The sequence below is a fragment of the Pseudophryne corroboree genome, chromosome 4, assembly GCF_028390025.1.
Source record: "Pseudophryne corroboree isolate aPseCor3 chromosome 4, aPseCor3.hap2, whole genome shotgun sequence".
Lineage (NCBI taxonomy): Eukaryota > Metazoa > Chordata > Amphibia > Anura > Myobatrachidae > Pseudophryne > Pseudophryne corroboree.
The window spans coordinates 655,952,451-655,978,485 of NC_086447.1; the positions used below are offsets into that span (position 1 = coordinate 655,952,451).

Sequence of the window (26,035 nt, forward strand, 5' to 3'; positions counted from 1 at the left end):
GCCTGGTTGCTTAGTCAGAGGGCCCCTTGTTATCACCCTGTCTCGGATTTCCCTTTGTCTCCCATTAAGACCTGAGGGGGCATCGGGGTTGGGCAGACATAATCCGCCCTTCGAACGCGGCTGCCATGGGCTCAAGCAACCATAGTCTCGCAGGGGATTTCTGATAACACGGGCGAGACAACGGAGTTAGGGCGCCAGGGGTTACTAGGCTTTCCTGCTCCCACAACCAGCATATCTTCCCAGTACTCTGACCTCAGCCATACGATCTCCTCTGGTCTGGAGTACGGGAATCATAACATTATCATCAGCCATACCACAAAAAAGAAATAAAACTTTTTTTTTTTCTTTTTTGGCCCAGTCCAGTGTCTAGTCTAGAATCCAGTCTTGCCTAGAATTCAGTGTGCAGAATCCAATCCGGTGTCAAGAATCCAGTCCTGTCTAGAATTTGGTGTTTAGAATCCAGTCCGGTGTTTAGAATCCAGTCCGGTGTTTAGAATCCAATCCAGTCCGGTGTTTAGTATCCAATCCAGTCCAGTGTTTAGAATCCAGTCCGGTGTTTAGAATCCAGTCCGGTGTTTAGAATCCAGTCCGGTGTTTAAAAAAAAAAAAAAAAGTCTTGTTTTGTTTAGCAAAATTTAGTCTTGCCTTGCCTTGCCTTGTCTTGCCTTGTCTTGCCTTGCCTTGCCTTGTCTTGCCTTGTCTTGTCTTGTCTAGTTTTAAATCCTCCTATGTCTACTATGCAAGCCCTGCAGGCATCTCTCGCAGCCCTGAACTCTGTATTCAGTGCTTTGAGACCAGAGCGACTAGAAGTTTTGCAGCAATCCCTAAAGCAACTGCAAAACCTTCTGACTAAAATCTTGCTTATTTTGCCAGAAGTCGTTGAGAGTACATCTATCTCTAAAGAGACTCTTGTTCACAGTATGGTGACAAGAGAATCCTCTGGTTTAATTGAAGAGAAAAAGTTTAAAAGTTTTCTGCGGCCCAGGCTCTCAGAAGAGGAGCGTCTGCGTCGCAGAAACTTAAACTTATGCCTATATTGTGGGGGTTTAGGCCATTATCTGCAGACCTGTGAGTTGCGCAAGCCAAAGTGTGGTGACGAGTCTTGCCCTCTGGCCAAGTTGAGTCATGATACAAGACCTACTCCTGTCTCTACTGTGGCAGAGGTACTGGTCACACAACCCACACAAAAAAGCTCTCTGTCCTATAATTGGGGTCCTTGGGCAAGGGAGCCCCATTATAGATTCAGGAATCAAAAGAGAATGTTTCTCTCCTCTCTTGAGGTTCCTGTGGAAGCGGAGTTGCAAGTCCCTGGAGTGGTGCCCGTAGCCCAGGGTCCTGGAGTGGTGCCCGTAGCCCAGGGTCCTGGAGTGGTGCCCGTAGCCCAGGGTCCTGGAGTGGTGCCCGTAGCCCAGGGTCCTGGAGTGGTGCCCGTAGCCCAGGGTCCTGGAGTGGTGCCCGTAGCCCAGGGTCCTGGAGTGGTGCCCGTAGCCCAGGGTCCTGGAGCGGTGCCCGTAGCCCAGGGTCCTGGAGCGGTACCCGATGCCCAGAGTGCTGGAGCGGTACCCGATGCCCAGAGTGCTGGAGCGGTACCCGATGCCCAGAGTGCTGGAGCGGTACCCGATGCCCAGAGTGCTGGAGCGGTACCCGATGCCCAGAGTGCTGGAGCGGTACCCGATGCCCAGAGTGCTGGAGCGGTACCCGATGCCCAGAGTGCTGGAGCGGTACCCGATGTCCAGAGTGCTGGAGCGGTACCCGATGCCCAAGCTTATAGAGGGACATCAAATATTGTAGCTCAGGTTTCCATACCAGAAGGGGTCTCAGAAGCTGTTACCCCAGGTAGGGACTTGAGGAGCGCAACCTCAGAAAGGGTATCTAAAACCATAGTTCTTGAAGGGAACTCGAGAAGCAAAACCCCAGAAGGGATCTTTGAAGTAATATCCCCAAGTGGGGTCTCGAGAGACGCAGCCCCAAAGAAGGGTCTAGAAGTCGCTTCCCCAGGAAAGAACTTAAGAAGCATAGCATTAGTGGAGGATCTGAACGTTATTGCTTCAGCAAAAGTCCCGGAAGTCATAGTCCCGGGAGAACTTTCGATTATTATCGACTCAGAGAGGGAGGCCGATGGCCCGATCCCAGTCAGGGAGGCCAACGACCCGGTCCCAGTAAAAGAATCCGAGGTGCTGGCCCCAGCGGGGTTCCCGGAGGCCACTGCCCCAGCGGGGTTCCCGGAGGCCACTGCCCCAGCGGGGTTCCCGGAGGCCACTGCCCCAGCGGGGTTCCCGGAGGCCACTGCCCCAGCGGGGTTCCCGGAGGCCACTGCCCCGGGTGGGGTTCAGAAAGTCACTGCCCCGGGTGGGGTTCAGAAAGTCACTGCCCCGGGTGGGGTTCAGGAAGTCACTGCCCCGGGTGGGGTTCAGAAAGTCACTGCCCCGGGTGGGGTTCAGAAAGTCTCAGCCCCGGGTGGGGTTCAGAGAGTCTCAGCCCCGGGTGGGGTTCAGAGAGTCTCAGCCTCGAGTAAGGTCAATAGTGACCAGGTCCTAGCAAAGCACTCCAGTCAGTCAGATGAGAAGGAAACAGATCCTGACTCTGATATCTCAACATCCATAATCTTTGATGGGGACTTAGCCCAATTTCTGGCGCTTTACAAACACTATTACATTATTATGTTGTCTAGACCATTTCTGGGCATCACTCCAGAGAACATTGTGCTCTATCTTATTTATTCTTTTAGAGGAGAGCCTTTTGAGTGGGCGACCAGCCTAATGAAAGCTGAAGATCCCATTCTTCAGGATCCCCCAGCATTCAGTGATGCAATTATTAAAAGATATGGTTCCAAAGAAATTGGTTCAGGTTCCTCTAAGTCACCCGTCTTGTCTGAGAGTCCACAAAATACTGTAAACTCGGCACAGGAGTCTCAGCCCGTTGTTGTGACTGCAGGATGTGCTTTTCTGACTACTTCTTCTAATAATAGTACTTTACCAGAAAGTTCAGCTCCCAAGGGTAAGAGACCTGTCTCTGATTTGAACGCAGCCTTGCTGGGTGGTACCATCAGTTCAGACAATGTTTGGGGAATTACCTTGGTCAGACCTAAAGAGCTTTGTAAAAAGAAGAAGAAGAAAAAGAAATAATTTTTTGACTCTTGCCTTGATAAAAAAAAAAAAAAAAAAAGAGATTTTTTTTTCCCTTGTCTTGTGTCCAGTGGCCACCATCAAGGGGAGGGCACTGTTACAAGCTGTGGTTGCAGCTTGTTTCTGTTTTCGTGTCTGTTAGACCAATGTGTCAGGTTTTTTTTTTTGTATCCCTTGTTCTGGATAGTCTGAATTTTGGGGTCTTTTGACCCCTCCTCAAGGGGGGGGTACTGTTATGAGCCACGGCTGTGGCTCATTCCTGTTTTGCAGTTTTGTTCTGTATTTCATGTTATACTTCTGTTTATGTTCCCCGTGGGTGTCATGGGGTGCTCGGAGCTCACCCTTAAGGAGGGGATACTGTTATGAACCACAGGTAGTGGTTCATTCCTATTTTATGTTTATTTAGTTGTCTTGCATGCCAGGATTTCCCATTGCTCTGTTTTGGATTACTCTTGTCTGCTGCCGCTGGTGAGTCTGTGCAATTGCAGCTTGTTCCCATGTGTTCAGCCTCATCTGGCTGCTGATTGCATCTTGTCAGCTTAGTCGTGCAGCAGGCCAGCTGCAAGAGATAATTAATTAGGCCTCTCTGATATATGCTGGCTCACTGCAGTTAGCAGATGCTGATGATATTCCTTGGTTTGCAGTCTGCTTTAAGTTTGAGCTGATTCCTGTGTCAGTCCCTGTGTGGATTCCTGTGTCAGTCCCTGTGTTGATTCCTGTGTCAGTCCCTGTGTCTGATCCCGTGTCCTACCCTGAGTTCCAGTGGATTCTGCCTGTCCTCCAGTTCTGAAAGTCGGTGTCGGCAGCTTCCTGTTTGCCTATATCAGTTGCAGAAAGTGTCCAGTCCTGCTCAAGCCGGTTGTTCCTGTCCTCAGTGGTCCTGTACTCAGAGATTTGTCATCTTTTCCTGGAGTCTGACTGAGCACCTTTAACATCCTGTGGTGTTCGTGAGTCACGGCGCAGCCGTGTGTTGCGGCTTGTCCGCTTACTGTTTATTATTTAGTATATTTGTGTCCTGGAGCTTTTGCGGAGGATTCCGCTCTCCCTGATCCACTCTGGTATCCAGCGGTGCTGGATAGGAGTAACGGATCAGTGGATCTTTGGTTGTCCTTTTCCCTGGCGGCTAGTCCGCACATACCTTTTGATTTAGTTAGTTAGCTTGTAACCCCTGGCCTGGTTGCTTAGTCAGAGGGCCCCTTGTTATCACCCTGTCTCGGATTTCCCTTTGTCTCCCATTAAGACCTGAGGGGGCATCGGGGTTGGGCAGACATAATCCGCCCTTCGAACGCGGCTGCCATGGGCTCAAGCAACCATAGTCTCGCAGGGGATTTCTGATAACACGGGCGAGACAACGGAGTTAGGGCGCCAGGGGTTACTAGGCTTTCCTGCTCCCACAACCAGCATATCTTCCCAGTACTCTGACCTCAGCCATACGATCTCCTCTGGTCTGGAGTACGGGAATCATAACAACAGTATGTACCATGTAAATCAATCTGGGTGAGGTATTGATGGGCCGATTCCCCCTTTTCCTTTTGTTTGGCAGCACGACAGCTTCTGGTCCATCTGTATGATACAGCCATCTGCTGCTCTTGACTAAATTAAGCTGTGACCAAAACAATGGCCTTATTCTATAATATTGCAATATTTAATGGCGCCTAGCGATAGACTGAATGGCCAGCATTCAAACTAGAATGCATAGTTAGTTAACATATATTTAGAAGAAAATAGTTTTAAAATGTATCAGCTGTATCAAAATGCACATGATCACTAACCTAATCCCCTTACAGACTACTGTGAGGAGCAGTGCTGAGCAATACACCTCTCTCATCCCCTCATTAGTGCTGGGAAACATGGACCATTGGCAGGGGTGGACTGTGTCTAGGGCTCCCACGGGGGAGAAGATCCCCAGTGGGCCGACGTGTCAGGAGACCTGTTTTGTTTGTTGACATGGTGCCCTGCCACCCACATGACAGACAGCCCACAGGTACTCATTACACTCACACGCTGTATTGTTCAATTCATTCTGTTATTCTATCTCTATATTGTCTACAGTACAGCAACTCTGCCATCCATCATCTCACAGCAGTGTATATACAGCTATTTTGCCACTTAGACTTGGTGATTGCGGATGATCTAGTGTTGTGCTTGGCTGACACATAGGATTGAGTGAATGGTGTTTAGCAGATGACCGGTGTTATAAGCAGAAAAATATATTTTTCTAAAGAATTGTATAGTCTCCCTAATCCTAGTAATGTATAATACTATGTGGCCCTAATATTTTTATTTTCTTATTTTTTACTTTTAACTAGATGGAATAGGTGGGAAGGGCATACCTCCCAACATGACCCTCTCCAGGAGGGACACAATGCTCTGCTTTTGGGCTTTTCTCTTAATCTATGATTGCCGGCACCTGTTTTGAACAGGTTAATGGATAAGAAAGGTGTTTCACCACAGGTGATGGCAATCATACATTAAGAGGGAAGTCCAGGAGCCGAGCATTCTGTCCCTCCAGGAGAGGGTCATGTTGGGAGGTATGTGTTTCACTTGACGCAGGACATTGCGCCATCTCTGGCAAATCTCGGGGGTAGGGGGTTGCTGCTGCTATGGATACACAGTACGATACGTTATACTTCTGGTATTGGACATGTGAGGCCACTTTTACAAATTTTTCCAGGGTCACATTTAGTTTTCAATCCAGCGCTGATCATTGGTAAGATGCTTGTTACGTTTTGCTATAATTTCCTAGTTGATAACAGTGTTTGTGCTTTTGTTAAATCTTTGAGCAGGACCTAAAGTTTGAGCTGAAGGTGAAAAATTTGGCATTGACTGATTCCAGGGGCTATGATCTTCAAAAAGAAATAATGGTGAAAGTGATAAATAAAATTACTCAACAGGTATATACCCAGTATGTTATGCATGTTTCATTTGACAATGCCAAAACTGTGTATCATATGGCTTATTTTACATCTAAATTTGTTATATTCATACGGACTTAGTAGTGTCTTCAAACTTTGACTAGTGTGAATCTTGGGTACAAACAGGCCTGGCGCCACCCGCTCAGCAAAGGGATGCAAAGCAGGGAGGTGCCATGCTGGAGAGGCGCTCTCCCTGCTCTGCATCCCTGCTGCTGAGCATGTCTGCTCTGTTGCTGGCTGCTGCGCCTGTCACACAGTGCGACAGGCACCTGCGCCGGCTGCTTCAAGTCTCTCAAGTCCTCCCCCACTTGACAAAGTGCTCCTGCTCGGCCAGAAAGAGGGCAGAGCTTCACGGCGCTGAGGGGGCGGAGCCACCTGGACCAGGCTGCCAGAAGCTGATAGGGACAGAAGTATCTGCTGTTTGTGACTGTGAGGTACTGCAAGCAGGAGAGGAGGGGAACAGGTGTTTGTGTGTGTGTGTTTGTTTATGGGGAGGTGAGGGGGAGGGAGTAGTCTGAGAAAACAGAGCCTTTCCCCTGCTATCTTACCCCCCTCCTCCTACCCCTGCCTAGCCACTGCCCACCAGTCACCCAGCACCCTCACCCTCTACCAGAGAGGGAGACAGAGAGAAAGAAGGTGATGGGGGGGGTTACTAATTTTATCCTTGGCAGCCAAGGATAAAATCCAGGGCTGCCAGTCCTCATTTCACTGCTCAGGGCAGAGAAAGCAGCACTTGCTGCTGGATGCAGGGAGGTTTACACTTGTATGTAGCCTCCTATGCGCGCAGGGTAATGTGAATAAGATTGTGCTACTTAGTGGTGTAATTTGAAATGGTACTATTGTATGGCCATGCCCCTTTTTTTCAACGCACGCTGTCCCTTTGTAAAATATGGGAGGGCGCAAATTTATAGTTTGCAGGGAGGCGCCGAACACCCTAGCACTGGCCCTGGGTACAAATTGAGGGGGTGATTCGGAGGTGGACATAGTTGCAGAGCAGCTGCGTCAAATTGCTAATGCCACAGCCGATGGCTGTCCTAACGATATGTCCACATGCAGCGACGTGTAGAAAGACTCACCACTGATTAGACATAGCCCGCCCATTGGACATTAAAGCAACACTATGGTTATCCAGAATGTCAGATGAACATGGCCGCCGGCGCCAGTAGACCTGCATCTTTTGATACAGTCCCTGGCACCCACATGCCACCGACACATGCGCCACCTTTACCCCTCCCCCCAGTCACTGCCCAGGAACGCCTTTTGAAGCAGCATGGTTCTATATACAATTTCAATAAGGGTCCCTTGGCGCATAAGCGTCTCTGTAATGGGCGCAGTGTGTGCGCTGCACACAGGCCCCTGGGTGCAAGGGGGCCCATACCACACACCCTGCACCCATGTTCAATTACTTACCTCTCTGGAGTCCAGCGTTGGCGCTGCTACTGCAGCAGAAATCACTTGGAAAATGGCATGGCAGACATTTTCCTGGTGATTTGTGCACGCGCAGTAGATACTTGTTGCCAGGAACATGGCAGACCCCATGTTTCCAGAGAGCTGTGCATGTACAGAGTCTACTGTAACAAAAAAACGAAATAACTGCTTGAAAGCGCCCAAGTAATAGACTATAAAATACCAAAATTTCCCTGATATGGCGCGCAGCCGACAACACTAGGTGTGTGTTATATAGAGATTGCAAAATACAAGGAAACGGCTGCGCAGTGTATCAGGGAAAAAATGAAAAGAGCCGACGTTTTGTTTAAAAATTAACACAATTTATTAGCCATGAATACTGAATAAAAATATGCTTTTCATAAAACTAGTAATTTAAAAGTTAGTAGTATGTATAACTGTATAATGAAACACACCTTGATGAATATAGGTATCGTAGGAAATTTAGGAGCAGCTTATATAAGGAGACTTGTTGAAGATCCGTAATAACTCACAAGGTTTTCACTTGTGGATTCATTTGTATAGATGATAAATGAAAAACGGTCCCAAATAGTGCACAATGTGCCCGTCACAAAGCTGTGTTGCTGTAATGTATACCTCTCCTGTGGGCTGGTCCGAGACCGGGCGTCCCCGGTTCTTGATTCTGCGTTGCCTACTCGTGCTATGCAGCAAGGAGATGGTAAAAGCCGCCGGGCTGATGTAGTACGTGAGACGGATGTAGCTGATAGGAGCCGCGTGCTGGTGTGTGCGGCTTGCGGGAACCGGATTGCCGGTATGAAAGTCCGTTGGATCTTGGCAGAGAGCTGCTGGTGTAGATACCTGGATCAAGGTGGATGATGAGGCGGGGTCCTAACGCGTTTCGTCACGTGACTTTTTCAAAGGTGTATTCCTACCTCTGTGCTCAGCAGTATTTAAAGCCAAAGTGGCTAAGTGTATACAGGTGTACAAGATAAAAGAAGTAATCATTAAGAAACTGTTGTGGTTTAAAACGTCAGCTCATATACTAAAGTGCCTAATAAATTTTAGTAGAGGCAGTTTAGAAATGTCTCAATAAAGTAGTTATAAACATCTACTTCAGTCTATTACAGAATAAACAGCTCATAATATCAGAATGAAAGTAAAAATAAAAAAACAGGAATACAGGTGCAATAAAAATAAACAAATAATAATGATGCATAATATATATATAACTGAGAATATATAATTCAGACAATTTGAATCTCCATATGGCTATATCTGACATGAGTTTATTGACAAAAAATAATAATAATTAGAAGACATAAGTATATGAGCTGACGTTTTAAACCACAACCCGGCGGCTTTTACCATCTCCTTGCTGCATAGCACGAGTGGGCAACGCAGGATCAAGAACCGGGGACGCCCGGTCTCGGACCAGCCCACAGGAGAGGTATACATTACAGCAACACAGCTTTGTGACGGGCACATTGTGCACTATTTGGGACCGTTTTTCATTTATCATCTATACAAATGAATCCACAAGTGAAAACCTTGTGAGTAATTACGGATCTTCAACAAGTCTCCTTATATAAGCTGCTCCTAAATTTCCTACGATACCTATATTCATCAAGGTGTGTTTCATTATACAGTTATACATACTACTAACTTTTAAATTACTAGTTTTATGAAAAGCATATTTTTATTCAGTATTCATGGTTAATAAATTGTGTTAATTTTTAAACAAAATGTCGGCTCTTTTCATTTTTTCCCTGATACACTGCGCAGCCATTTCCTTGTTTTTTACAGAGTCTACTGTGTCACAGAGAGAAAGGGGTCCACATGGAGTGTGCACATGAGCCGCCTTCTCTCTAAAACTGCCCCTGCGTTGGCGGTAACCATCAGGATACATGCACAGTGTGCCTCGGATGCATACGCAGAATTAAAACATCAGGTGTTGGAACCCGATGTTTTAAATCTGTCCACCTCTGAATCAGGCCCTAAATCCTGATTGTAAAGTTGTATATATAAGTAATCTTTGCTTTTTTACATCTCGTGGTTAAATCAACAAAACATTGGCACTGTCAGCAACCCAGAGGCTTTCTCATTTGCCCATATGTTTTTATTCAAAATATTGCGCAGTTTTTTCTATGTACAATCTCTCCCCCTGATATTTAATGCATTGTATTTGGTACATTACAATCAATTTATTCAGAATGATGGCGCAACACGTAACATAGCAAAGATTACGGTACTGTAGAGAATAGTGAATATATAAATAATAACTGAAAGGAAAAAAATTTAATAACAGAATATGAAACTGCAATTAAACTGCTATAAATATAAGAAAATGAAATGGCTTAGAAATAAAATAATTGAAATTAAATATAAGTGAAACAATCTTTACGTATTACAATCTGGTAGTTTTATCATAAAACAGTGTATACCATATATTACAGTACATTCCTTGGAAACCAGTATCACTGACTGTAATTTGTCTTGTGTCTATATGGCTGAAGGTATGGATATGGTCAAAATCCAAGTTCATTAACAGGAAGTTCCTTATGGAGGAGCTGTACCAGAGATTTCTGGATGGAGACATTATACTGGACCGGGAAAGTGATCCATTCTGGGACCCGGTCGAGGCTATTCATTTAGGATCAGCTCACATCTGGCTGCAGTCTCTAGCATATTGCATGAAACTGGAGGAACAAACAGAACTTCTGGATTCTGAAGGGGTAGAGGAAGCCATTCTCATGATAACTATCACCCCCTGCTCCAGTACTGGAAGGTATTTTTAAAAGGAATGACACTCAGGTTTTGGTAGAAAATATAAAGCTGGTATATATGTTATAAAGATGATTTTACTAGTTAACCTGTTTTAATATTTACTTAAAAATAAGAGTGTGGTTGACCCAACCCAATGACTTATTTATTTAATGAACCCAACATACAGGGGTGGTTCAATAAATAAGGTAACCAGACCTCTCATTGTGTAAATGTATTCAACTGTATGTATAATCAATAGAACAATGTTGTGCACAGAACTCACTGAGATGTTCAGTTTGTCAGCAATATCACTAACTCAAATGAGCCTGTACTCCTAAATCAGACCTTCAGTGTGACACAAATTGCCATCTGTGGTGGACGTGCTTGGCCAGCCAGATCGTTGCTCATCTTGAACATCTGTCCTGCCATTATCAAAGGCAGTGCACTAAACCCAAACCTGTTTCCGTGACATGATGTTATCATCGTACACCTTGACAAGTAGGCGATTAATTTCATCTGCTGATGTGCCATTTAGGTGCAGAAATCTGATCACAATATGCACCTCAATCTTTTTTTTTTTTTTAATAGAGTAATTTTTATTTAACAGCATAAATAATGATACAGACATTTCAGTGTACACTGGGAAGCACATTCGGTATTACACGTTATTCTGAATCATACTTGTCTCCAAGGATATACATATACAGAAGACATTCCCCGTATTGCTGTTCCCGTGCATTCTTCCCACAAATACATATTATCTGAAGTCCGTAAACAGATCATGATTCACATACTTAACATTTTAGATATTTTCTCCCCAAACCTTTATTGTAATTACCCCGTCTTGTAGGCCGTGTATAGCCCACAACCCCTCTACCCCAAAACAAAACCCCCTGAAACAAACTCAAACCTAGTCAACCTAAGGTGTGTAAGGTGTGGTGTGGCAGCTAGATAGTTAAACAAACTACGTTAAAGGAGAGATAAAGGTCCGGCTCAGCGCCTCAGGGCCCAAATAACGCACCGCAGTGACAGCCGGTGCCCTCTAAATCTGAAGGGCAAGGGAGGAGTATGTGGAATTGATCCAAGGAGACCATATCTTCTCGTATTTGGTAAGGGCATTATATTTCATATATACATAGCGTTCTTTTAATAGGGTATCGTTTACCAAACCTTTGAAAGCAGGTATCGTGGGAGGATGCGGGGCCATCCATGTCCGCGCAATACACACCTTAGCAAGAGCGCACATACTGCGGGCATATATGCCTTCCCAACGAGACCCAGAGTCAGGATTGCCCACCCCCAAAATACAAAATCTCGGAGTCAGCAAGCCTCTCGGTATCCCCGTATGTTCCAGAATCGACCCGACCCCAGCCCAGAACGTCTGCAGCAACGGGCATTCCCATGTAAGGTGCCAGAAGGTGCCTCCGGCAGCCCCGCACTTAGGACAAACATCAACGCTATCGATCCTAAATCTGGCCAGCCTGCTTGGTGTCATATATGATCTATGCAGAATGAAAAGCTGTATCTGTTGAAACCGCAGCGATTTGGTGACCTGGCTCGGGTTACCCAGAGCGACCTCCCAATCTTCCCCGTCAATGGGACCCAAGTCACACTCCCAGCTCTCCCGAAGATTCGAGAGCGGGTCTGCATGTATTGTTTGAAGAAGGTACGAGTAGGTGAAGGAGATCACCTTGACTCGACCCAGTGAGTGTAGAAATGTTTTTATGGGGAAGGGGAGGAGCGCCGGGGGAGAATCTCCGAACTGCGCCTGCAAGGCGTGCCTGAGCTGTAAGAATCTGTAAAAGTGAGAGTTCGGAAGTCCAAACTCCTCCTTTAATTGCTGAAATGATTTCAATGAACCATCGCTATATAGCTGAGACATTGAAATTATCGAATACGGAGCCCACACCTCCCCGCCCTCTAGAGACCCCAGTTCACTGAGCAATGTGGAGTGCCATAGGGGAGTATCCGGGTCCATACCCTCGTACCCAAGCAGGCCCTTCAAAGCTAGCCATATCTTCATAGCCTGAAAGACAATAGGAGGTGAGAATCTAGAAGGGTTTCCCCCAACCAGGACCTGCGCCGGGGAAAGATCCGGGTAATAGCACCTAAGGAACGCCCAGCTTAGTCCAGCCTCCTCCCCTCCTCGGAGCCAAATACCGATATGTGATAACTGAGCAGCGTAGTAATACAATTGGAAGTGGGGCAAGGCCAAGCCGCCGTCCTTTTGTCTGGTAAGGGTGGATAATTTTATTCTAGATCTTTTATTGGCCCATATCAAGGACGTTATGACACTATTTAATTTCCTGAAGAAGGCTGGAAAGATGTATACAGGGGACTGCAAGAGAACATACAGTAATTTAGGCAAAACTACCATTTTAATGAGGCCGACCCTGCCCGTCATTGTCAGCGGAAGCTTACACCAAGCTCTCGACTTGCGCACAAACGTCTGTACAAGAGGATCAAGGTTTAAGGGCACAAAGTCTGATGGGTCGTTAGTAACTAGGATCCCGAGGTACTTAAACTGGACTGTCCAACACAGCGGTAGGGATATTTTCAGAACCTGGGGGGGAGAGCCTATAATGGGCATAATAAATGATTTGGACCAGTTTATGCGGAGACCTGAAAACCGACCAAAGGTCTCTATGACCCGCAACACAGTGGGCATATCCACCGCGTAGTGTCGGATGAATAACAACAAGTCATCCGCATAAAGGGCTATTTTGTCAGTGCATGAACCCATATCAATTCCCCCAATGTCCGGGTGCAACCTAATCAAACAAGCCAGGCGCTCGATGGCTATGGCAAACAGGGCAGGAGAGAAGGGGCAACCCTGTCTGGTGCCCCGTGTCAAAGGGAAGGAGGAGGAGATGTAGCCGTTCACCAGGACCCTGGCGCGTGGATTTTGGTATAACAATTTGATCCATTGTATAAAGTTAGGGCCAAAGCCCATGTTCCTCATGACTCCCCACAGGTAGGGCCACTCAACGCTGTCGAATGCCTTGGCCGCATCCAATGAGACCACAGCCGCGTCCGAGGGGAAGTCATGAGGAGCCTGCAAAATAGTGTACAGCCTGCGCAAATTAATGGATGTGGATTTCCCAGGCATGAAGCCGGTTTGATCCGGATGAATTATAGATTCAATTACAATTTTCGCCAGGATCTTGGCATCGGTGGGAATGAGGGAGATCGGCCTGTAGGACTCCAAAAGTTTAGGGTCCTTACCAGGTTTTGGGAGCATTATAAGAATAGCCTCGGACATTGAGGGAGGAAGGCAGTTAGCGGCAAACATATCAACATACGTGTCAAGCAGCTGAGGACCAAAGAACTTAATGTACTGTTTATACAGTTCCGTGGGAATACCGTCACTACCCGGGGATTTACCACTAGGAGACACCTCCACCGCCGATGTCACCTCCTCCAGGGTCAGAGGCGCGTCCAAGGCGTCCCTAGCCTCAGGGGAAAGTTTAGAAAGGGGTATATTTGTCAGGTACAGGTCTAAGTCCTCCATGGAGCATGTCAGCCGACTATCATAGACCTCCCTAAAGTAAAGGAGGAACATCTGTGCAATGTCAGGGGTGTTATCTACCGTGGAGCCGTCGGGGCCAAGCAGCTGCGCTATCGTGGTCCCAGGTCGGTCGTAGTGCACTAAATGGGCCAGCAAACTACCTGGTCTGTCCGCCTGCATCAGTGATCGCGCTGAGCCCAAAAAAAAGTGGGTCCCAGGGACCCCTCACTTTTGAAAATTGTGGTCCTACCGGTCTTTTTCTGGGTCCCATCGGAATGAAGGTTCTTTTAAACTTAATCTTGTTTGGACACTACAAAAGTGTTGCAAGCTGGGGTGATGGGGGTGACAATGCTGCTGGGCTGTGTAGCATTAGGCAGGAAGTGAATTGGTGTCCCACCTCCCAGACCGCAAAGCAGAGGGAATGCGCGCTGTAGGCGCGCCACAAAATTTTAGGGGCGTGGCTTCGTGGGGAAGGGGCGTGACCACATAATAGTGCCAATTCACATTACACCACACAGTAGTGCCGTTTATACACATTGCACCAGGTAGAACCTCCTATGCACACTGCGCCAGGTAGAGCACTTTATACATATTGCGCTAGGTACAGCACGTTATACACTTTGCACCAGGTACAGCACGTTATACACAATGCACCAGGTACAGCACGTTATACACTTTGCACCAGGTACAGCACGTTATACTCTTTGCACCAGGTACAGCACGTTATACACTTTGCACCAGGTACAGCACGTTATACACTTTGCACCAGGTACAGCACGTTATACACTTTGCACCAGGTACAGCACGTTATACTCTTTGCACCAGGTACAGCACGTTATACACTTTGCACCAGGTACAGCACGTTATACACTTTGCACCAGGTACAGCACGTTATACACTTTGCACCAGGTACAGCACGTTATACACTTTGCACCAGGTAAGAGCACTGAGGCACACTGCACCAGGTAAGAGCACTGAGGCACACTGCACCAGGTAAGAGCACTGAGGCACCCTGCACCAGGTAAGAAAACTGAGGCACCCTGTACCAGGTAAGAGCACTGAGGCACCCTGCACCAGGTAAGAGCACTGAGGCACACTGCACCAGGTAAGAGCACTGAGGCACACTGCACCAGGTAAGAGCACTGAGGCACACTGCACCAGGTAAGAGCACTGAGGCACACTGCACCAGGTAAGAGCACTGAGGCACACTGCAGTAATCTCCGTCGTCCTCCTCCTCCTCCCCCCCCCGGGCCGTAGCAGACACAGGGACACAGACAGGGAACGCACCACACGTGCAGGGATCGGCGTCCTCCGTGATCTAGTGGGTAAAGCTGGGCAAAGTGCCTGGGGCTTCCCGCGGTGCCGTCTGAGGCAGTGGCCGCGCTACCGCTCTTGCCTTTGATGTGTTCTCTCAAAGCAAGAGCGGTAGCGCGGCCACTGCCTCAGACGGCACCGCGGGAAGCCCCAGGCACTTTGCCCAGCTTTACCCACTAGATCACGGACTCTGATCCCTGCACATAATTGCCAGCACCTCTCAGAGTCCCTGTGGCAACCCCCGTCCCCCATCCGCACTATAAACTTACGGACACCGAGTCACCCTTCCTCTGCAAGCAGCCTGGCGCCAAAGAGGAGGGGAAACTGGCTCCACCTCCTCTTTATATCATTCAGCACGGGGCCTGCATGTCAGTTAAACAAATCCCCCTTACAGATTGGCGGAATGAGGAGCGCGTCCCCGGGGACCCGCCCACTTTGTAAACTTGAGTCCCATGTCTTCAAAAACGGGTAAAAAACGCGCTATAGCGCGTTTTTGCGATCACTGTGCATGTATATATTAGTGGCCCTAAACAAGAGGGAGCGTGCATTTTTGTCTGAAAGGTGAGCCAGCCAGGCCTCCTGAGCTATCAGCCAGCGGGCCTTCAGCGCAGGGGTACCCTCGGTCAGGTATCGTGTCTCCAGGTCCCTACACTCAGTCTCAAGCTGTCTTTCCGTCGCCCTGCGAGCTACCTTGCAGGCAGCAATTTTGCCAATCAATGTACCGCGCAAATACGCCTTGAATGCATCCCAAACAACCGGGGCCGTGCCCACATTATCCGCGAAAAATCCCTCCCATGTGGGTGCTAAATCCGGGCAATCGCCCAGCTGGGCCAACCAAGATGGATGCAACCTCCAATATGACTGTCCCCTCTGACAGTCCCCATCCAATGACCGCACCAGGGGTGAATGGTCGGACACCCCCCGTGCCTCGTAATGAACATCCGCCACGCCAGGCAAAAGTTCAGGCGAGACCAGGGCCAGGTCGATTCTGGAAAAGGAGCCGTGTGTACCAGAAAAACAGGAGTATTGCCGAAGCCTAGGATACCGAGTCCTCCAGACATCTACCCACTGCATACTATCTAGAAAATCTGCAAATTTAGATCTAGATGAAATCAAGTCGCCCCCCGCCCCTTGATCCCGAGGAGTCTTCCATCTGTCCAAAGAGGCATCCAACACATTGTTGAAGTCCCCCAGGCAGATGACAGGGGTGTGGGGGGAGGAAGCAACAAATGAGGCGGCCTTCTGCAGGACATCATATGAAAACGGGGGGGGGAACATACACAGACAATAGGAAAAAATTACGTGAATACAGTTTACATTCTAGGAACACGTATCTACCATATGGATCTGTATTTACCCTGATCATCTCAAACTGTACTGTCCTCTTTATCATTACCGACACCCCTCGTGAATAAGAGGAGTGCGAGGAATGATACGCCCACCCCACCCAAGGCCTGCAGAGCGACAACAGCCTATTCCCCTCCAAATGGGTTTCGCTCAGACAAATGATATCCGGGCCATATTTCTTGATCATTTTAAATACTAAGGATCGCTTAACTTTGTTGTTGATGCCCCGGACATTCCACGCCAAGATTTTTAAGGGAGGCATGTCGGCCAAGGTATCAACAGGGGCACAGCACTCCTAGACACCAGAAGGCAGAGAGGAAATACCATCGTCGATGCCTTCCGGGCAACCGTCCGTCCACCCGGCGCTCCGCTCACGCAATCATATCGTCCGCAGGCCCCGGACCCCGAGCCGAACCCCATAAAACAGTGCAACCCCACCACACCCTCTGATTGACAAATATATAGACTTCGTGAATTCAAAACACATAACAGAAAAACTTCTGAGAGGCCAACAGCGGCCCCCAAACATCCCCCCACCCCGTATACCTCCCCGAACTGTGGCATATGCACCTCAATCTTTGACTATGTTTCCAGGGTCGGATAGGCCTACAGGGGAACACGGAAAACCCTCTGTTTGCCCACCCCCTCCTTTAACGATCTGGTTTGGGACTCTATCCTAGTGCAGTTGAATTATACATTATACATATGTTACATTATACTGCACAGGACTGTGATGAATTTTCTACAATGCATTGCTGTTATTATTGTGGTACATTTTCATGCACACACTAGTAGTGTATAAAAATAAGAATTTACTCACCGGTAATTCAATTTCTCATAGTCCGTAGTGGATGCTGGGGACTCCGTAAGGACCATGGGGATTAGCGGCTCCGCAGGAGACTGGGCACAACTATAAAGAAAGCTTTTAGACTACTGGTGTGCACTGGCTCCTCCCACTAAGACCCTCCTCCAGACCTCAGCTAGGATACTGTGCCCGGAAGAGCTGACACAATTAGGAAGGATTTTGAATCCCGGGTAAGACTCATACCAGCCACACCAATCACATCGTATAACTCGTGATACAATACCCAGTTAACAGCATGATAACAACTGAGCCTCTCAACAGATAGCTCAACAATAACCCGTTAGTTAAGCAATAACTATATACAAGTATTGCAGACAATCCGCACTTGGGATGGGCGCCCAGCATCCACTACGGACTATGAGAAATAGAATTACCGGTGAGTAAATTCTTATTTTCTCTAACGTCCTAAGTGGATGCTGGGGACTCCGTAAGGACCATGGGGATTATACCAAAGCTCCCAAACGGGCAGGAGAGTGCGGATGACTCTGCAGCACCGAATGAGAGAACTCAAGGTCCTCCTCAGCCAGGGTATCAAATTTGTAGAATTTAGCAAACGTGTTTGCCCCTGACCAAGTAGCAGCTCGGCAAAGTTGAAGAGCCGAGACCCCTCGGGCAGCCGCCCAAGAAGAGCCCACTTTCCTCGTGGAATGGGCTTTTACTGATTTAGGATGCGGCAGTCCAGCCGCAGAATGTGCAAGCTGAATCGTACTACAGATCCAGCGAGCAATAGTCTGCTTAGAAGCAGGTGCACCCAACTTGTTGGGCGCATACAGGATAAAAAGCGAGTCAGTCTTCCTGACTCCAGCTGTCCTGGAAACATATTTTTAGGGCCCTGACTACATCCAACAACTTGGAAGCCTCCAAGTCATTCGTAGCCGCAGGCACCACGATAGGTTGGTTCAGATGAAAAGCTGATACCACTTTGGGGAGAAACTGGGGACGAGTCCTCAATTCTGCCCTATCCATATGGAAAATCAGATAAGGGCTTTTACATGACAAAGCCGCCAATTCTGAAACACGCCTGGCCGAAGCCAATGCCAACAACATGACCACTTTCCACGTGAGATATTTTAAATCCACGGTTTTCAGTGGCTCAAACCAATGTGACTTTAGGAAATCCAACACCACGTTGAGATCCCAAGGTGCCACTGGAGGCACAAAAGGGGGCTGAATATGCAGCACTCCCTTAACAAAAGTCTGAACTTCAGGTAGTGAAGCCAATTCTCTCTGGAAGAAAATCGATAGAGCCGAAATCTGGACCTTAATGGAACCCAATTTAAGGCCCATAGTCACCCCTGACTGTAGGAAGTGCAGGAACCGGCCCAGCTGAAATTCTTCCGTTGGGGCCTTCCTGGCCTCACACCACGCAACATATTTTCGCCATATGCGGTGATAATGGTTCGCGGTTACTTCTTTCCTAGCTTTTATCAGCGTAGGAATGACTTCCTCCGGAATGCCCTTTTCCTTCAGGATCCGGTGTTCAACCGCCATGCCGTCGAACGCAGCCGCGGTAAGTCTTGGAACAGACAGGGCCCCTGCTGCAGCAGGTCCTGTCTGAGCGGTAGAGGCCATGGGTCCTCTGACATCATTTCTTGAAGTTCCGGATACCACGCTCTTCTTGGCCAATCTGGAACAATGAGTATAGTTCTTACTCCTCTTCTCCTTATTATCCGCAGTACCTTTGGTATGAGAGGAAGAGGAGGGAACACATAAACCGATCGGTACACCCACGGTGTTACCAGAGCGTCCACAGCTATCGCCTGCGGGTCTCTTGACCTGGCGCAATATTTTTCTAGCTTTTTGTTTAGGCGGGACGCCATCATGTCCACCTGTGGTTTTTCCCACTGGTTTACAATCATGTGAAAAACTTCTGGATGAAGTCCCCACTCTCCTGGGTGGAGGTCGTGCCTGCTGAGGAAGTCTGCTTCCCAGTTGTCCACTCCCGGAATGAACACTGCTGACAGTGCTAACACGTGATTTTCCGCCCATCGGAGAATCCTTGTGGCTTCTGCCATTGCCGTCCTGCTTCTCGTGCCGCCATGTCGATTTACATGGGCGACTGCCGTGATGTTGTCTGACTGGATCAGTACCGGCTGGTTTTGAAGCAGGGGTTTTGCCTGACTTAGGGCATTGTAAATGGCCCTTAGTTCCAGAATATTTATGTGCAGGGAAGTCTCCTGACTTGACCATAGTCCTTGGAAGTTTCTTCCCTGTGTGACTGCTCCCCAGCCTCGAAGGCTGGCATCCGTGGTCACCAGGACCCAGTCCTGTATGCCGAATCTGCGGCCCTCTTGAATATGAGCACTCTGCAGCCACCACAGCAGAGACACCCTTGTCCTTGGAGACAGGGTTATCAGACGATGCATCTGAAGATGCGATCCGGACCACTTGTCCAACAGGTCCCACTGAAAGGTTCTTGCATGAAACCTGCCGAATGGAATCGCTTCGTAGGAAGCTACCATTTTTCCCAGGATCCGCGTGCAGTGATGCACCGACACCTGTTTTGGTTTTAGGAGGCATCTGACTAGAGATGACAGCTCCTTGGCCTTCTCCTCCGGGAGAAACACTTTTCTCTGTTCTGTGTCCAGAACCATCCCTAGGAACAGCAGGCGTGTCGTGACTTTGGAATGTTTAGAATCCAGCCGTGCTGTTGTAGCACTTCCCGAGATAGTGCTACCCCTACCAACAACTGCTCTCTGGACCTCGCCTTTATCAGGAGATCGTCCAAGTACGGGATAATTAAAACTCCCTTCCTTCGAAGGAGTATCATCATTTCCGCCATTACCTTGGTAAAGACCCTCGGAGCCGTGGAGAGACCGAACAGCAACGTCTGGAATTGGTAATGACAATCTTGTACCACAAACCTGAGGTACTCCTGGTGAGGATGGTAAATGGGGACATGTAGGTAAGCATCCTTGATGTCCAGCGATACCATGTAATCTCCCTCGTCCAGGCTTGCAATAACCGCCCTGAGGATTCCATCTTGAACTTGAATTTTTTGATAAATGTGTTCAAGGATTTCAAATTTAAAATGGGTCTCACCGAACCGTCCGGTTTCGGTACCACAAACATTGTGGAATAGTAACCCCTTCCTTGTTGAAGTAGGGGCACCTTTACTATCACTTGCTGTGAATACAGCTTTTGAATTGCCTGTAACACTGCCTCCCTGCCTGATGGAGTGGTTGGCAAGGCAGATTTGAGGAAACGGCGGGGGGGAGACGTCTCGAATTCCAGTTTGTACCCCTGAGATACTATTTGAAGGATCCAGGGATCCACCCGTGAGCGAGCCCACTGATTGCTGAAATGCTTGAGACGGGCCCCCACCGTACCTGGCTCTGCCTGTGGAGCCCCCGCGTCATGCTGTGGACTTAGAGGAAGCGGGGGAGGACTTTTGCTCCTGGGAACTGGCTGTATGCTGCAGCTTTTTCCCTCTACCTCTGCCTCTGGGCAGAAAGGACGCGCCTTTAACCCGCTTGCCCCTATTGGGCCGAAAGGACTGTACCTGATAATACGGTGCTTTCTTTGGTTGTGAGGGAACATGGGGCAAAAATGTAGACTTCCCAGCTGTTGCTGTGGAAACGAGGTCCGAGAGACCATCCCCGAACAATTCCTCACCCTTATAAGGCAGAACTTCCATGTGTCGTTTGGAATCTGCATCACCTGTCCACTGCCGAGTCCATAACCCTCTCCTGGCAGAAATGGACATTGCACTAATTTTGGATGCCAGCCGGCAAATATCCCTCTGTGCATCCCTCATGTATAAAAGTGCGTCTTTTATATGCTCTACGTTCAGCAAAATAGTGTCCCTGTCTAGGGTATCTATATTTTCTGACAGGGAATCTGACCACGCAGCAGCAGCGCTGCACATCCAGGCTGAAGCTATAGCCGGTCTCAGTATCACACCTGTGTGTGTATATATTAGTGATGAGCGAGGTTCGGTTTTACTCGGTTTTACTCGGTTCTCAAAACGGCATCTTATTGGCTATCCAAAACACGTGACATCCGTGAGCCAATAAGATGCCGTTTTGAGAACCGAGTAAAACCGAGTAAAACCGAGTAAAACCGAATCCGCTCATCACTAGTATATATAGATTTCAGGATAGCCTCCTGCTTTCTATCAGCAGATTCCTTTAGGGCGGCCGTATCCGGAGACGGTAGTGCCACCTTCTTTGACAAGCGTGTGAGCGCTTTATCCACCCTAGGGGATGTTTCCCAGCGTGACCTATCCTCTGGCGGGAAAGGGTACGCCATTAGTAACCTCTTAGAAATTACCATCTTTTTATCAGGGGAAGCCCACGCTTCTTCACACACTTCATTTAACTCTTCAGATGGAGGAAAAGCTACTGGTAGTTTTTTCTCTCCAAACATTATACCCTTTCTTTTTTGTGGTACCGGGGGTAACATCAGAAATGTGCAACACATTTTTCATTGCCTCAATCATGTAACGTGTGGCCCTACTGGAAGTTACATTAGTCTCTTCGTCGTCGACACTGGAGTCAGTATCCGTGTCGACATCTGTGTCAACCATCTGAGGTAGCGGGCGTTTTAGAGCCCCTGATGGTTTTTGAGACGCCTGGGCAGGCACAGGCTGAGAAGCCGGCTGTCCCACATTAGGTATGTCGTCAAACCTTTTATGTAAGGAGTCGACACTATCACGTAATTCCTTCCACAGCACCATCCACTCAGGTGTCGACCCCGCAGGGGGTGACATCACATTTACAGGCATCTGCTCCGCCTCCACATAAGCCTCCTCATCAAACATGTCGACACAGCTGTACCGACACACCGCAAACACACAGGGAATGCTCTGACAGAGGACAGGACCCCACAAAGCCCTTTGGGGAGACAGAGAGAGAGAGTATGCCAGCACACACCAGAGCGCTATATAACACTGGGATCCCACTATCAATGAGTGTTTTCCCTATAGCTGCTTTTTTATATATATTACATATATATATATATCTATACTGCGCCTAAATTTAGTGCCCCCCCTCTCTTTTTTACCCTTCTGTAGTATTCTCAGACTGCAGGGGAGAGCCAGGGAGCTTCCTTCCAGCGGAACTGTGAGGGAAAAATGGCGCCAGTGTACTGAGGGAGAAGCCCCGCCCCCTTTTCGGCGGACTTTCTCCCGCTTTTTCTGTGATACTGGCAGGGGTAATTTTGCATCTATATAGCCTCTGGGACTATATATGATGTATATTTTGCCAGCCAAGGTGTTATTTATTGCCCTCAGGGCGCCCCCCCCCCCCAGCGCCCTGCACCCATCAGTGACCGAAGTATGAGGTGTACATGAGGAGCAATGGCGCACAGCTGCAGTGCTGTGCGCTACCTTGGTGAAGACTGAAGTCTTCTGCCGCCGATTTTCCGGACCTTCTTCGTGCTTCTGGCTCTGTAAGGGGGACGGCGGCGCGGCTCCGGGAACGAACACCAAGGTCGGGTCCTGCGGTTGATCCCTCTGGAGCTAATGGTGTCCAGTAGCCTAAGAAGCCCAAACTACCACCTGTTAGGTAGGTTCGCTTCTTCTCCCCTTAGTCCCTCGCTGCAGTGAGTCTGTTGCCAGCAGATCTCACTGAAAATAAAAAACCTAAATATACTTTCTTTCTAGGTGCTCAGGAGAGCCCCTAGTGTGCATCCAGCTCGGCCGGGCACAAGAATCTAACTGAGGTCTGGAGGAGGGTCTTAGTGGGAGGAGCCAGTGCACACCAGTAGTCTAAAAGCTTTCTTTATAGTTGTGCCCAGTCTCCTGCGGAGCCGCTAATCCCCATGGTCCTTACGGAGTCCCCAGCATCCACTTAGGACGTTAGAGAAATAATAGGATTTTAAATACATACCGGTAAATCCTTTTCTCGTAGTCCATAAGGGATATTGGGGACAGATTAGTACGATGGATATAGACGGGTCCAAAGGAGCCAGTGCGATTTAAATTTCTTCCACTGGGTGTGCTGGCTCCTCCCCTCTATGCCTCCTCCTACAGCTCAGTTATAGGTAAACAGTGCCCGAAGGAGAATGACATACTTGAGAGAAGGAACATAACAACAAAAAGGTGTGGTGAGATTTTCACACCAGCATACCAATATATATCTTAGCCAGTAACATCTTGCAACATTAACAGCAACAGCTGAACAGGAACACATGACAGAGAACCTGCAGAAAGTCAACGCACAGAGGCGGGCGCCCAATATCCCTTATGGACTATGAGAAAATAAGATTTTAAACCTACCGGTAAATCTTTTTCTCGTAGTCCGTAGAGGATGCTGGGGACTCCGTAAGGACCATGGGGATAGACGGGCTCCGCAGGAGACATGGGCACTTTAAGAAAGACTTTAGGATTTGGGTGTGCACTGGCTCCTCCCTCTATGCCCCTCCTCCAGACCTCGGTTAGAGAAACTGTGCCCAGAGGAGACGGACAGTACAAGGAAAGGATTTTTGTTAAACCAAGGGCAGGGCCGGTGCTAGGGTGTTCGGCGCCCTCCTGCAAACTATAAAATTGCGCCCTCCCTCTCTTAACTCATAAAGGGTCAGTGTGCGTCACAAAAGAGGGGAATTTACCGGGAGAGTGAAGGCAGGGGCAGTGACAGGGAGTTACAGGGAGGGTGAGGGCAGGGACGCTGAAGGGTGGTTACAGGGAGGGTGAGGGCAGTGACAGGGAGTTACAGGGAGGGTGAGGGCAGGGACGCTGAAGGGTGGTTACAGGGAGGGTGAGGGCAGTGACAGGGAGTTACAGGGAGGGTGAGGGCAGGGACGCTGAGGGAGAGTTACAGGGAGGGTGAGGGCAGGGACGCTAAGGGAGAGTTACAGGGAGGGTGAGGGCAGGGACACTGAGGGAGAGTTACAGAGAGGGTGAGGGCAGGGACGCTGAGGGAGATCTACAGGGAGGGTGAGGGCAGGGATGCTGAGGGAGAGTTACAGGGAGGGTGAGGGCAGGGATGCTGAGGGGGAGTTACAGAGAGGGTGAGGGCAGGGACACTGAGGGAGAGTTACAGAGAGGGTGAGGGCAGGGACGCTGAGGGAGAGTTACAGAGAGGGTGAGGGCAGGGACGCTGAGGGAGATCTACAGGGAGGGTGAGGGCAGGGATGCTGAGGGAGAGTTACAGGGAGGGTGAGGGCAGGGACACTGAGGGAGAGTTACAGAGAGGGTGAGGGCAGGGACGCTGAGGGAGAGTTACAGAGAGGGTGAGGGCAGGGACGCTGAGGGAGATCTACAGGGAGGGTGAGGGCAGGGATGCTGAGGGAGAGTTACAGGGAGGGTGAGGGCAGGGATGCTGAGGGGGAGTTACAGAGAGGGTGAGGGCAAGGATGCTGAGGGAGAGTTACAGGGAGGGTGAGGGCAGGGACGTTGAGGGGGAGTTAGAGAGGGTGAGGGCAGGGACGCGTGCGGTGGTCTTCCTGGGCAGACAGGCGCAATGGCGGAACTAGAGAATAGTGGGTCCAGGTGCAACAATATGCATTGGGCCCCATCCCATATTAAAAATAGTGAAATAGCATCCCCCAAAATATGGTTTGTCTCACTAATAAAGTGTGTCGCCACACAATAGTACTCCCAATTCACGTTACACTACACAGTAGAGAGCCTTATACACCGTATGCCACAACAGTAGAGAAGCTTAAACACGGTACGCCACACAGTAGAGAGCCTTATACACGTTGCGCCATACAGTAGAGAGCCTTATACAGGGTACGCCAGACAGTAGAGGAGCTTATACATGGTACACCACACAATAGAGAGCCTTATACATGTTGCGCCACAGTTTAGAGCCCTATACAGGGTACGCCACACAATAGAGAAGATTATACATGTTAAAACACATAGGGGGTATTCAATTATTGACAGATTTTTCGACCAGTCGAAAAATCAGCAAATTATCGTCTGTTTTTAGGGCGAATCAGATTCGCCCTATTCAATGCCTGTGCCGGTTTTTTGACTTGTTGAAAAGTCCGGCACTGGCAAAAACCACGTGAATCTGCGAATTTGCAGCCGATCTACAAGTTTTGTCGAATTTGGGGGCATTTTCGCCCATGCCGTTTCGACAAAAAAAGGGGGGAAATTCATGGGTGAAAAGAGATTTAAAATCTGGCTCAAAACGCCCGCAATTGAATACCCATGGTCCAATTTGGCACATAATTGAATACCCCCTATAGTAGAGAAGCTTATACACGTTACGCCACACAGTTGAGAGGTTTATACACGGTATGCCACACAGTACAGAAGCTTATACACGGTACGCCACACAGTACAGAAGCTTATACACGGTACGCCACACAGTACAAACGCTTATACACGGTACGCCGCACAGTACAGAAGCTTATACACAGTACGCCACACAGTACAGACGCTTATACACGGTACGCCGCACAGTACAGAAGCTTATACACAGTACGCTGCACAGTACAGAAGCTTATACACGGTACGCCGCACAGTACAGAGGCTTATACACGGTACGCCACACAGTAAAGAATCTTATACACGGTACGCCGCACAGTACAGAAGCTTATACACGGTATGCCACACAGTTGAGAGGTTTATACACGGTATGCCACACAGTACAGAAGCTTATACACAGTACGCCACACAGTACAGACGCTTATACACGGTACGCCGCACAGTACAGAAGCTTATACACAGTACGCCACACAGTACAGACGCTTATACACGGTATGCCGCACAGTACAGAAGCTTATACACAGTACGCCACACAGTACAGACGCTTATACACGGTACGCCGCACAGTACAGAAGCTTATACACGGTACGCCACACAGTAAAGAATCTTATACACGGTACGCCGCACAGT

General features: G+C 48.7%; 1 protein-coding gene across 3 annotated transcripts in view; it reads left to right on the plus strand.

The window, feature by feature from the left end:
* Window positions 1-26,035, plus strand: part of LOC134910117 (kinesin-like protein KIF28) — a 355,700-nt gene that overhangs the window by 146,323 nt on the left and 183,342 nt on the right. For all 3 annotated transcript variants that reach the window (XM_063917785.1, XM_063917784.1, XM_063917786.1), the window contains exons 14-15: window positions 5,912-6,019; window positions 9,961-10,232. In XM_063917785.1, the coding sequence (XP_063773855.1) occupies window positions 5,912-6,019; window positions 9,961-10,232 (380 nt within the window). The remainder of the gene's footprint in view (window positions 1-5,911; window positions 6,020-9,960; window positions 10,233-26,035) is intronic.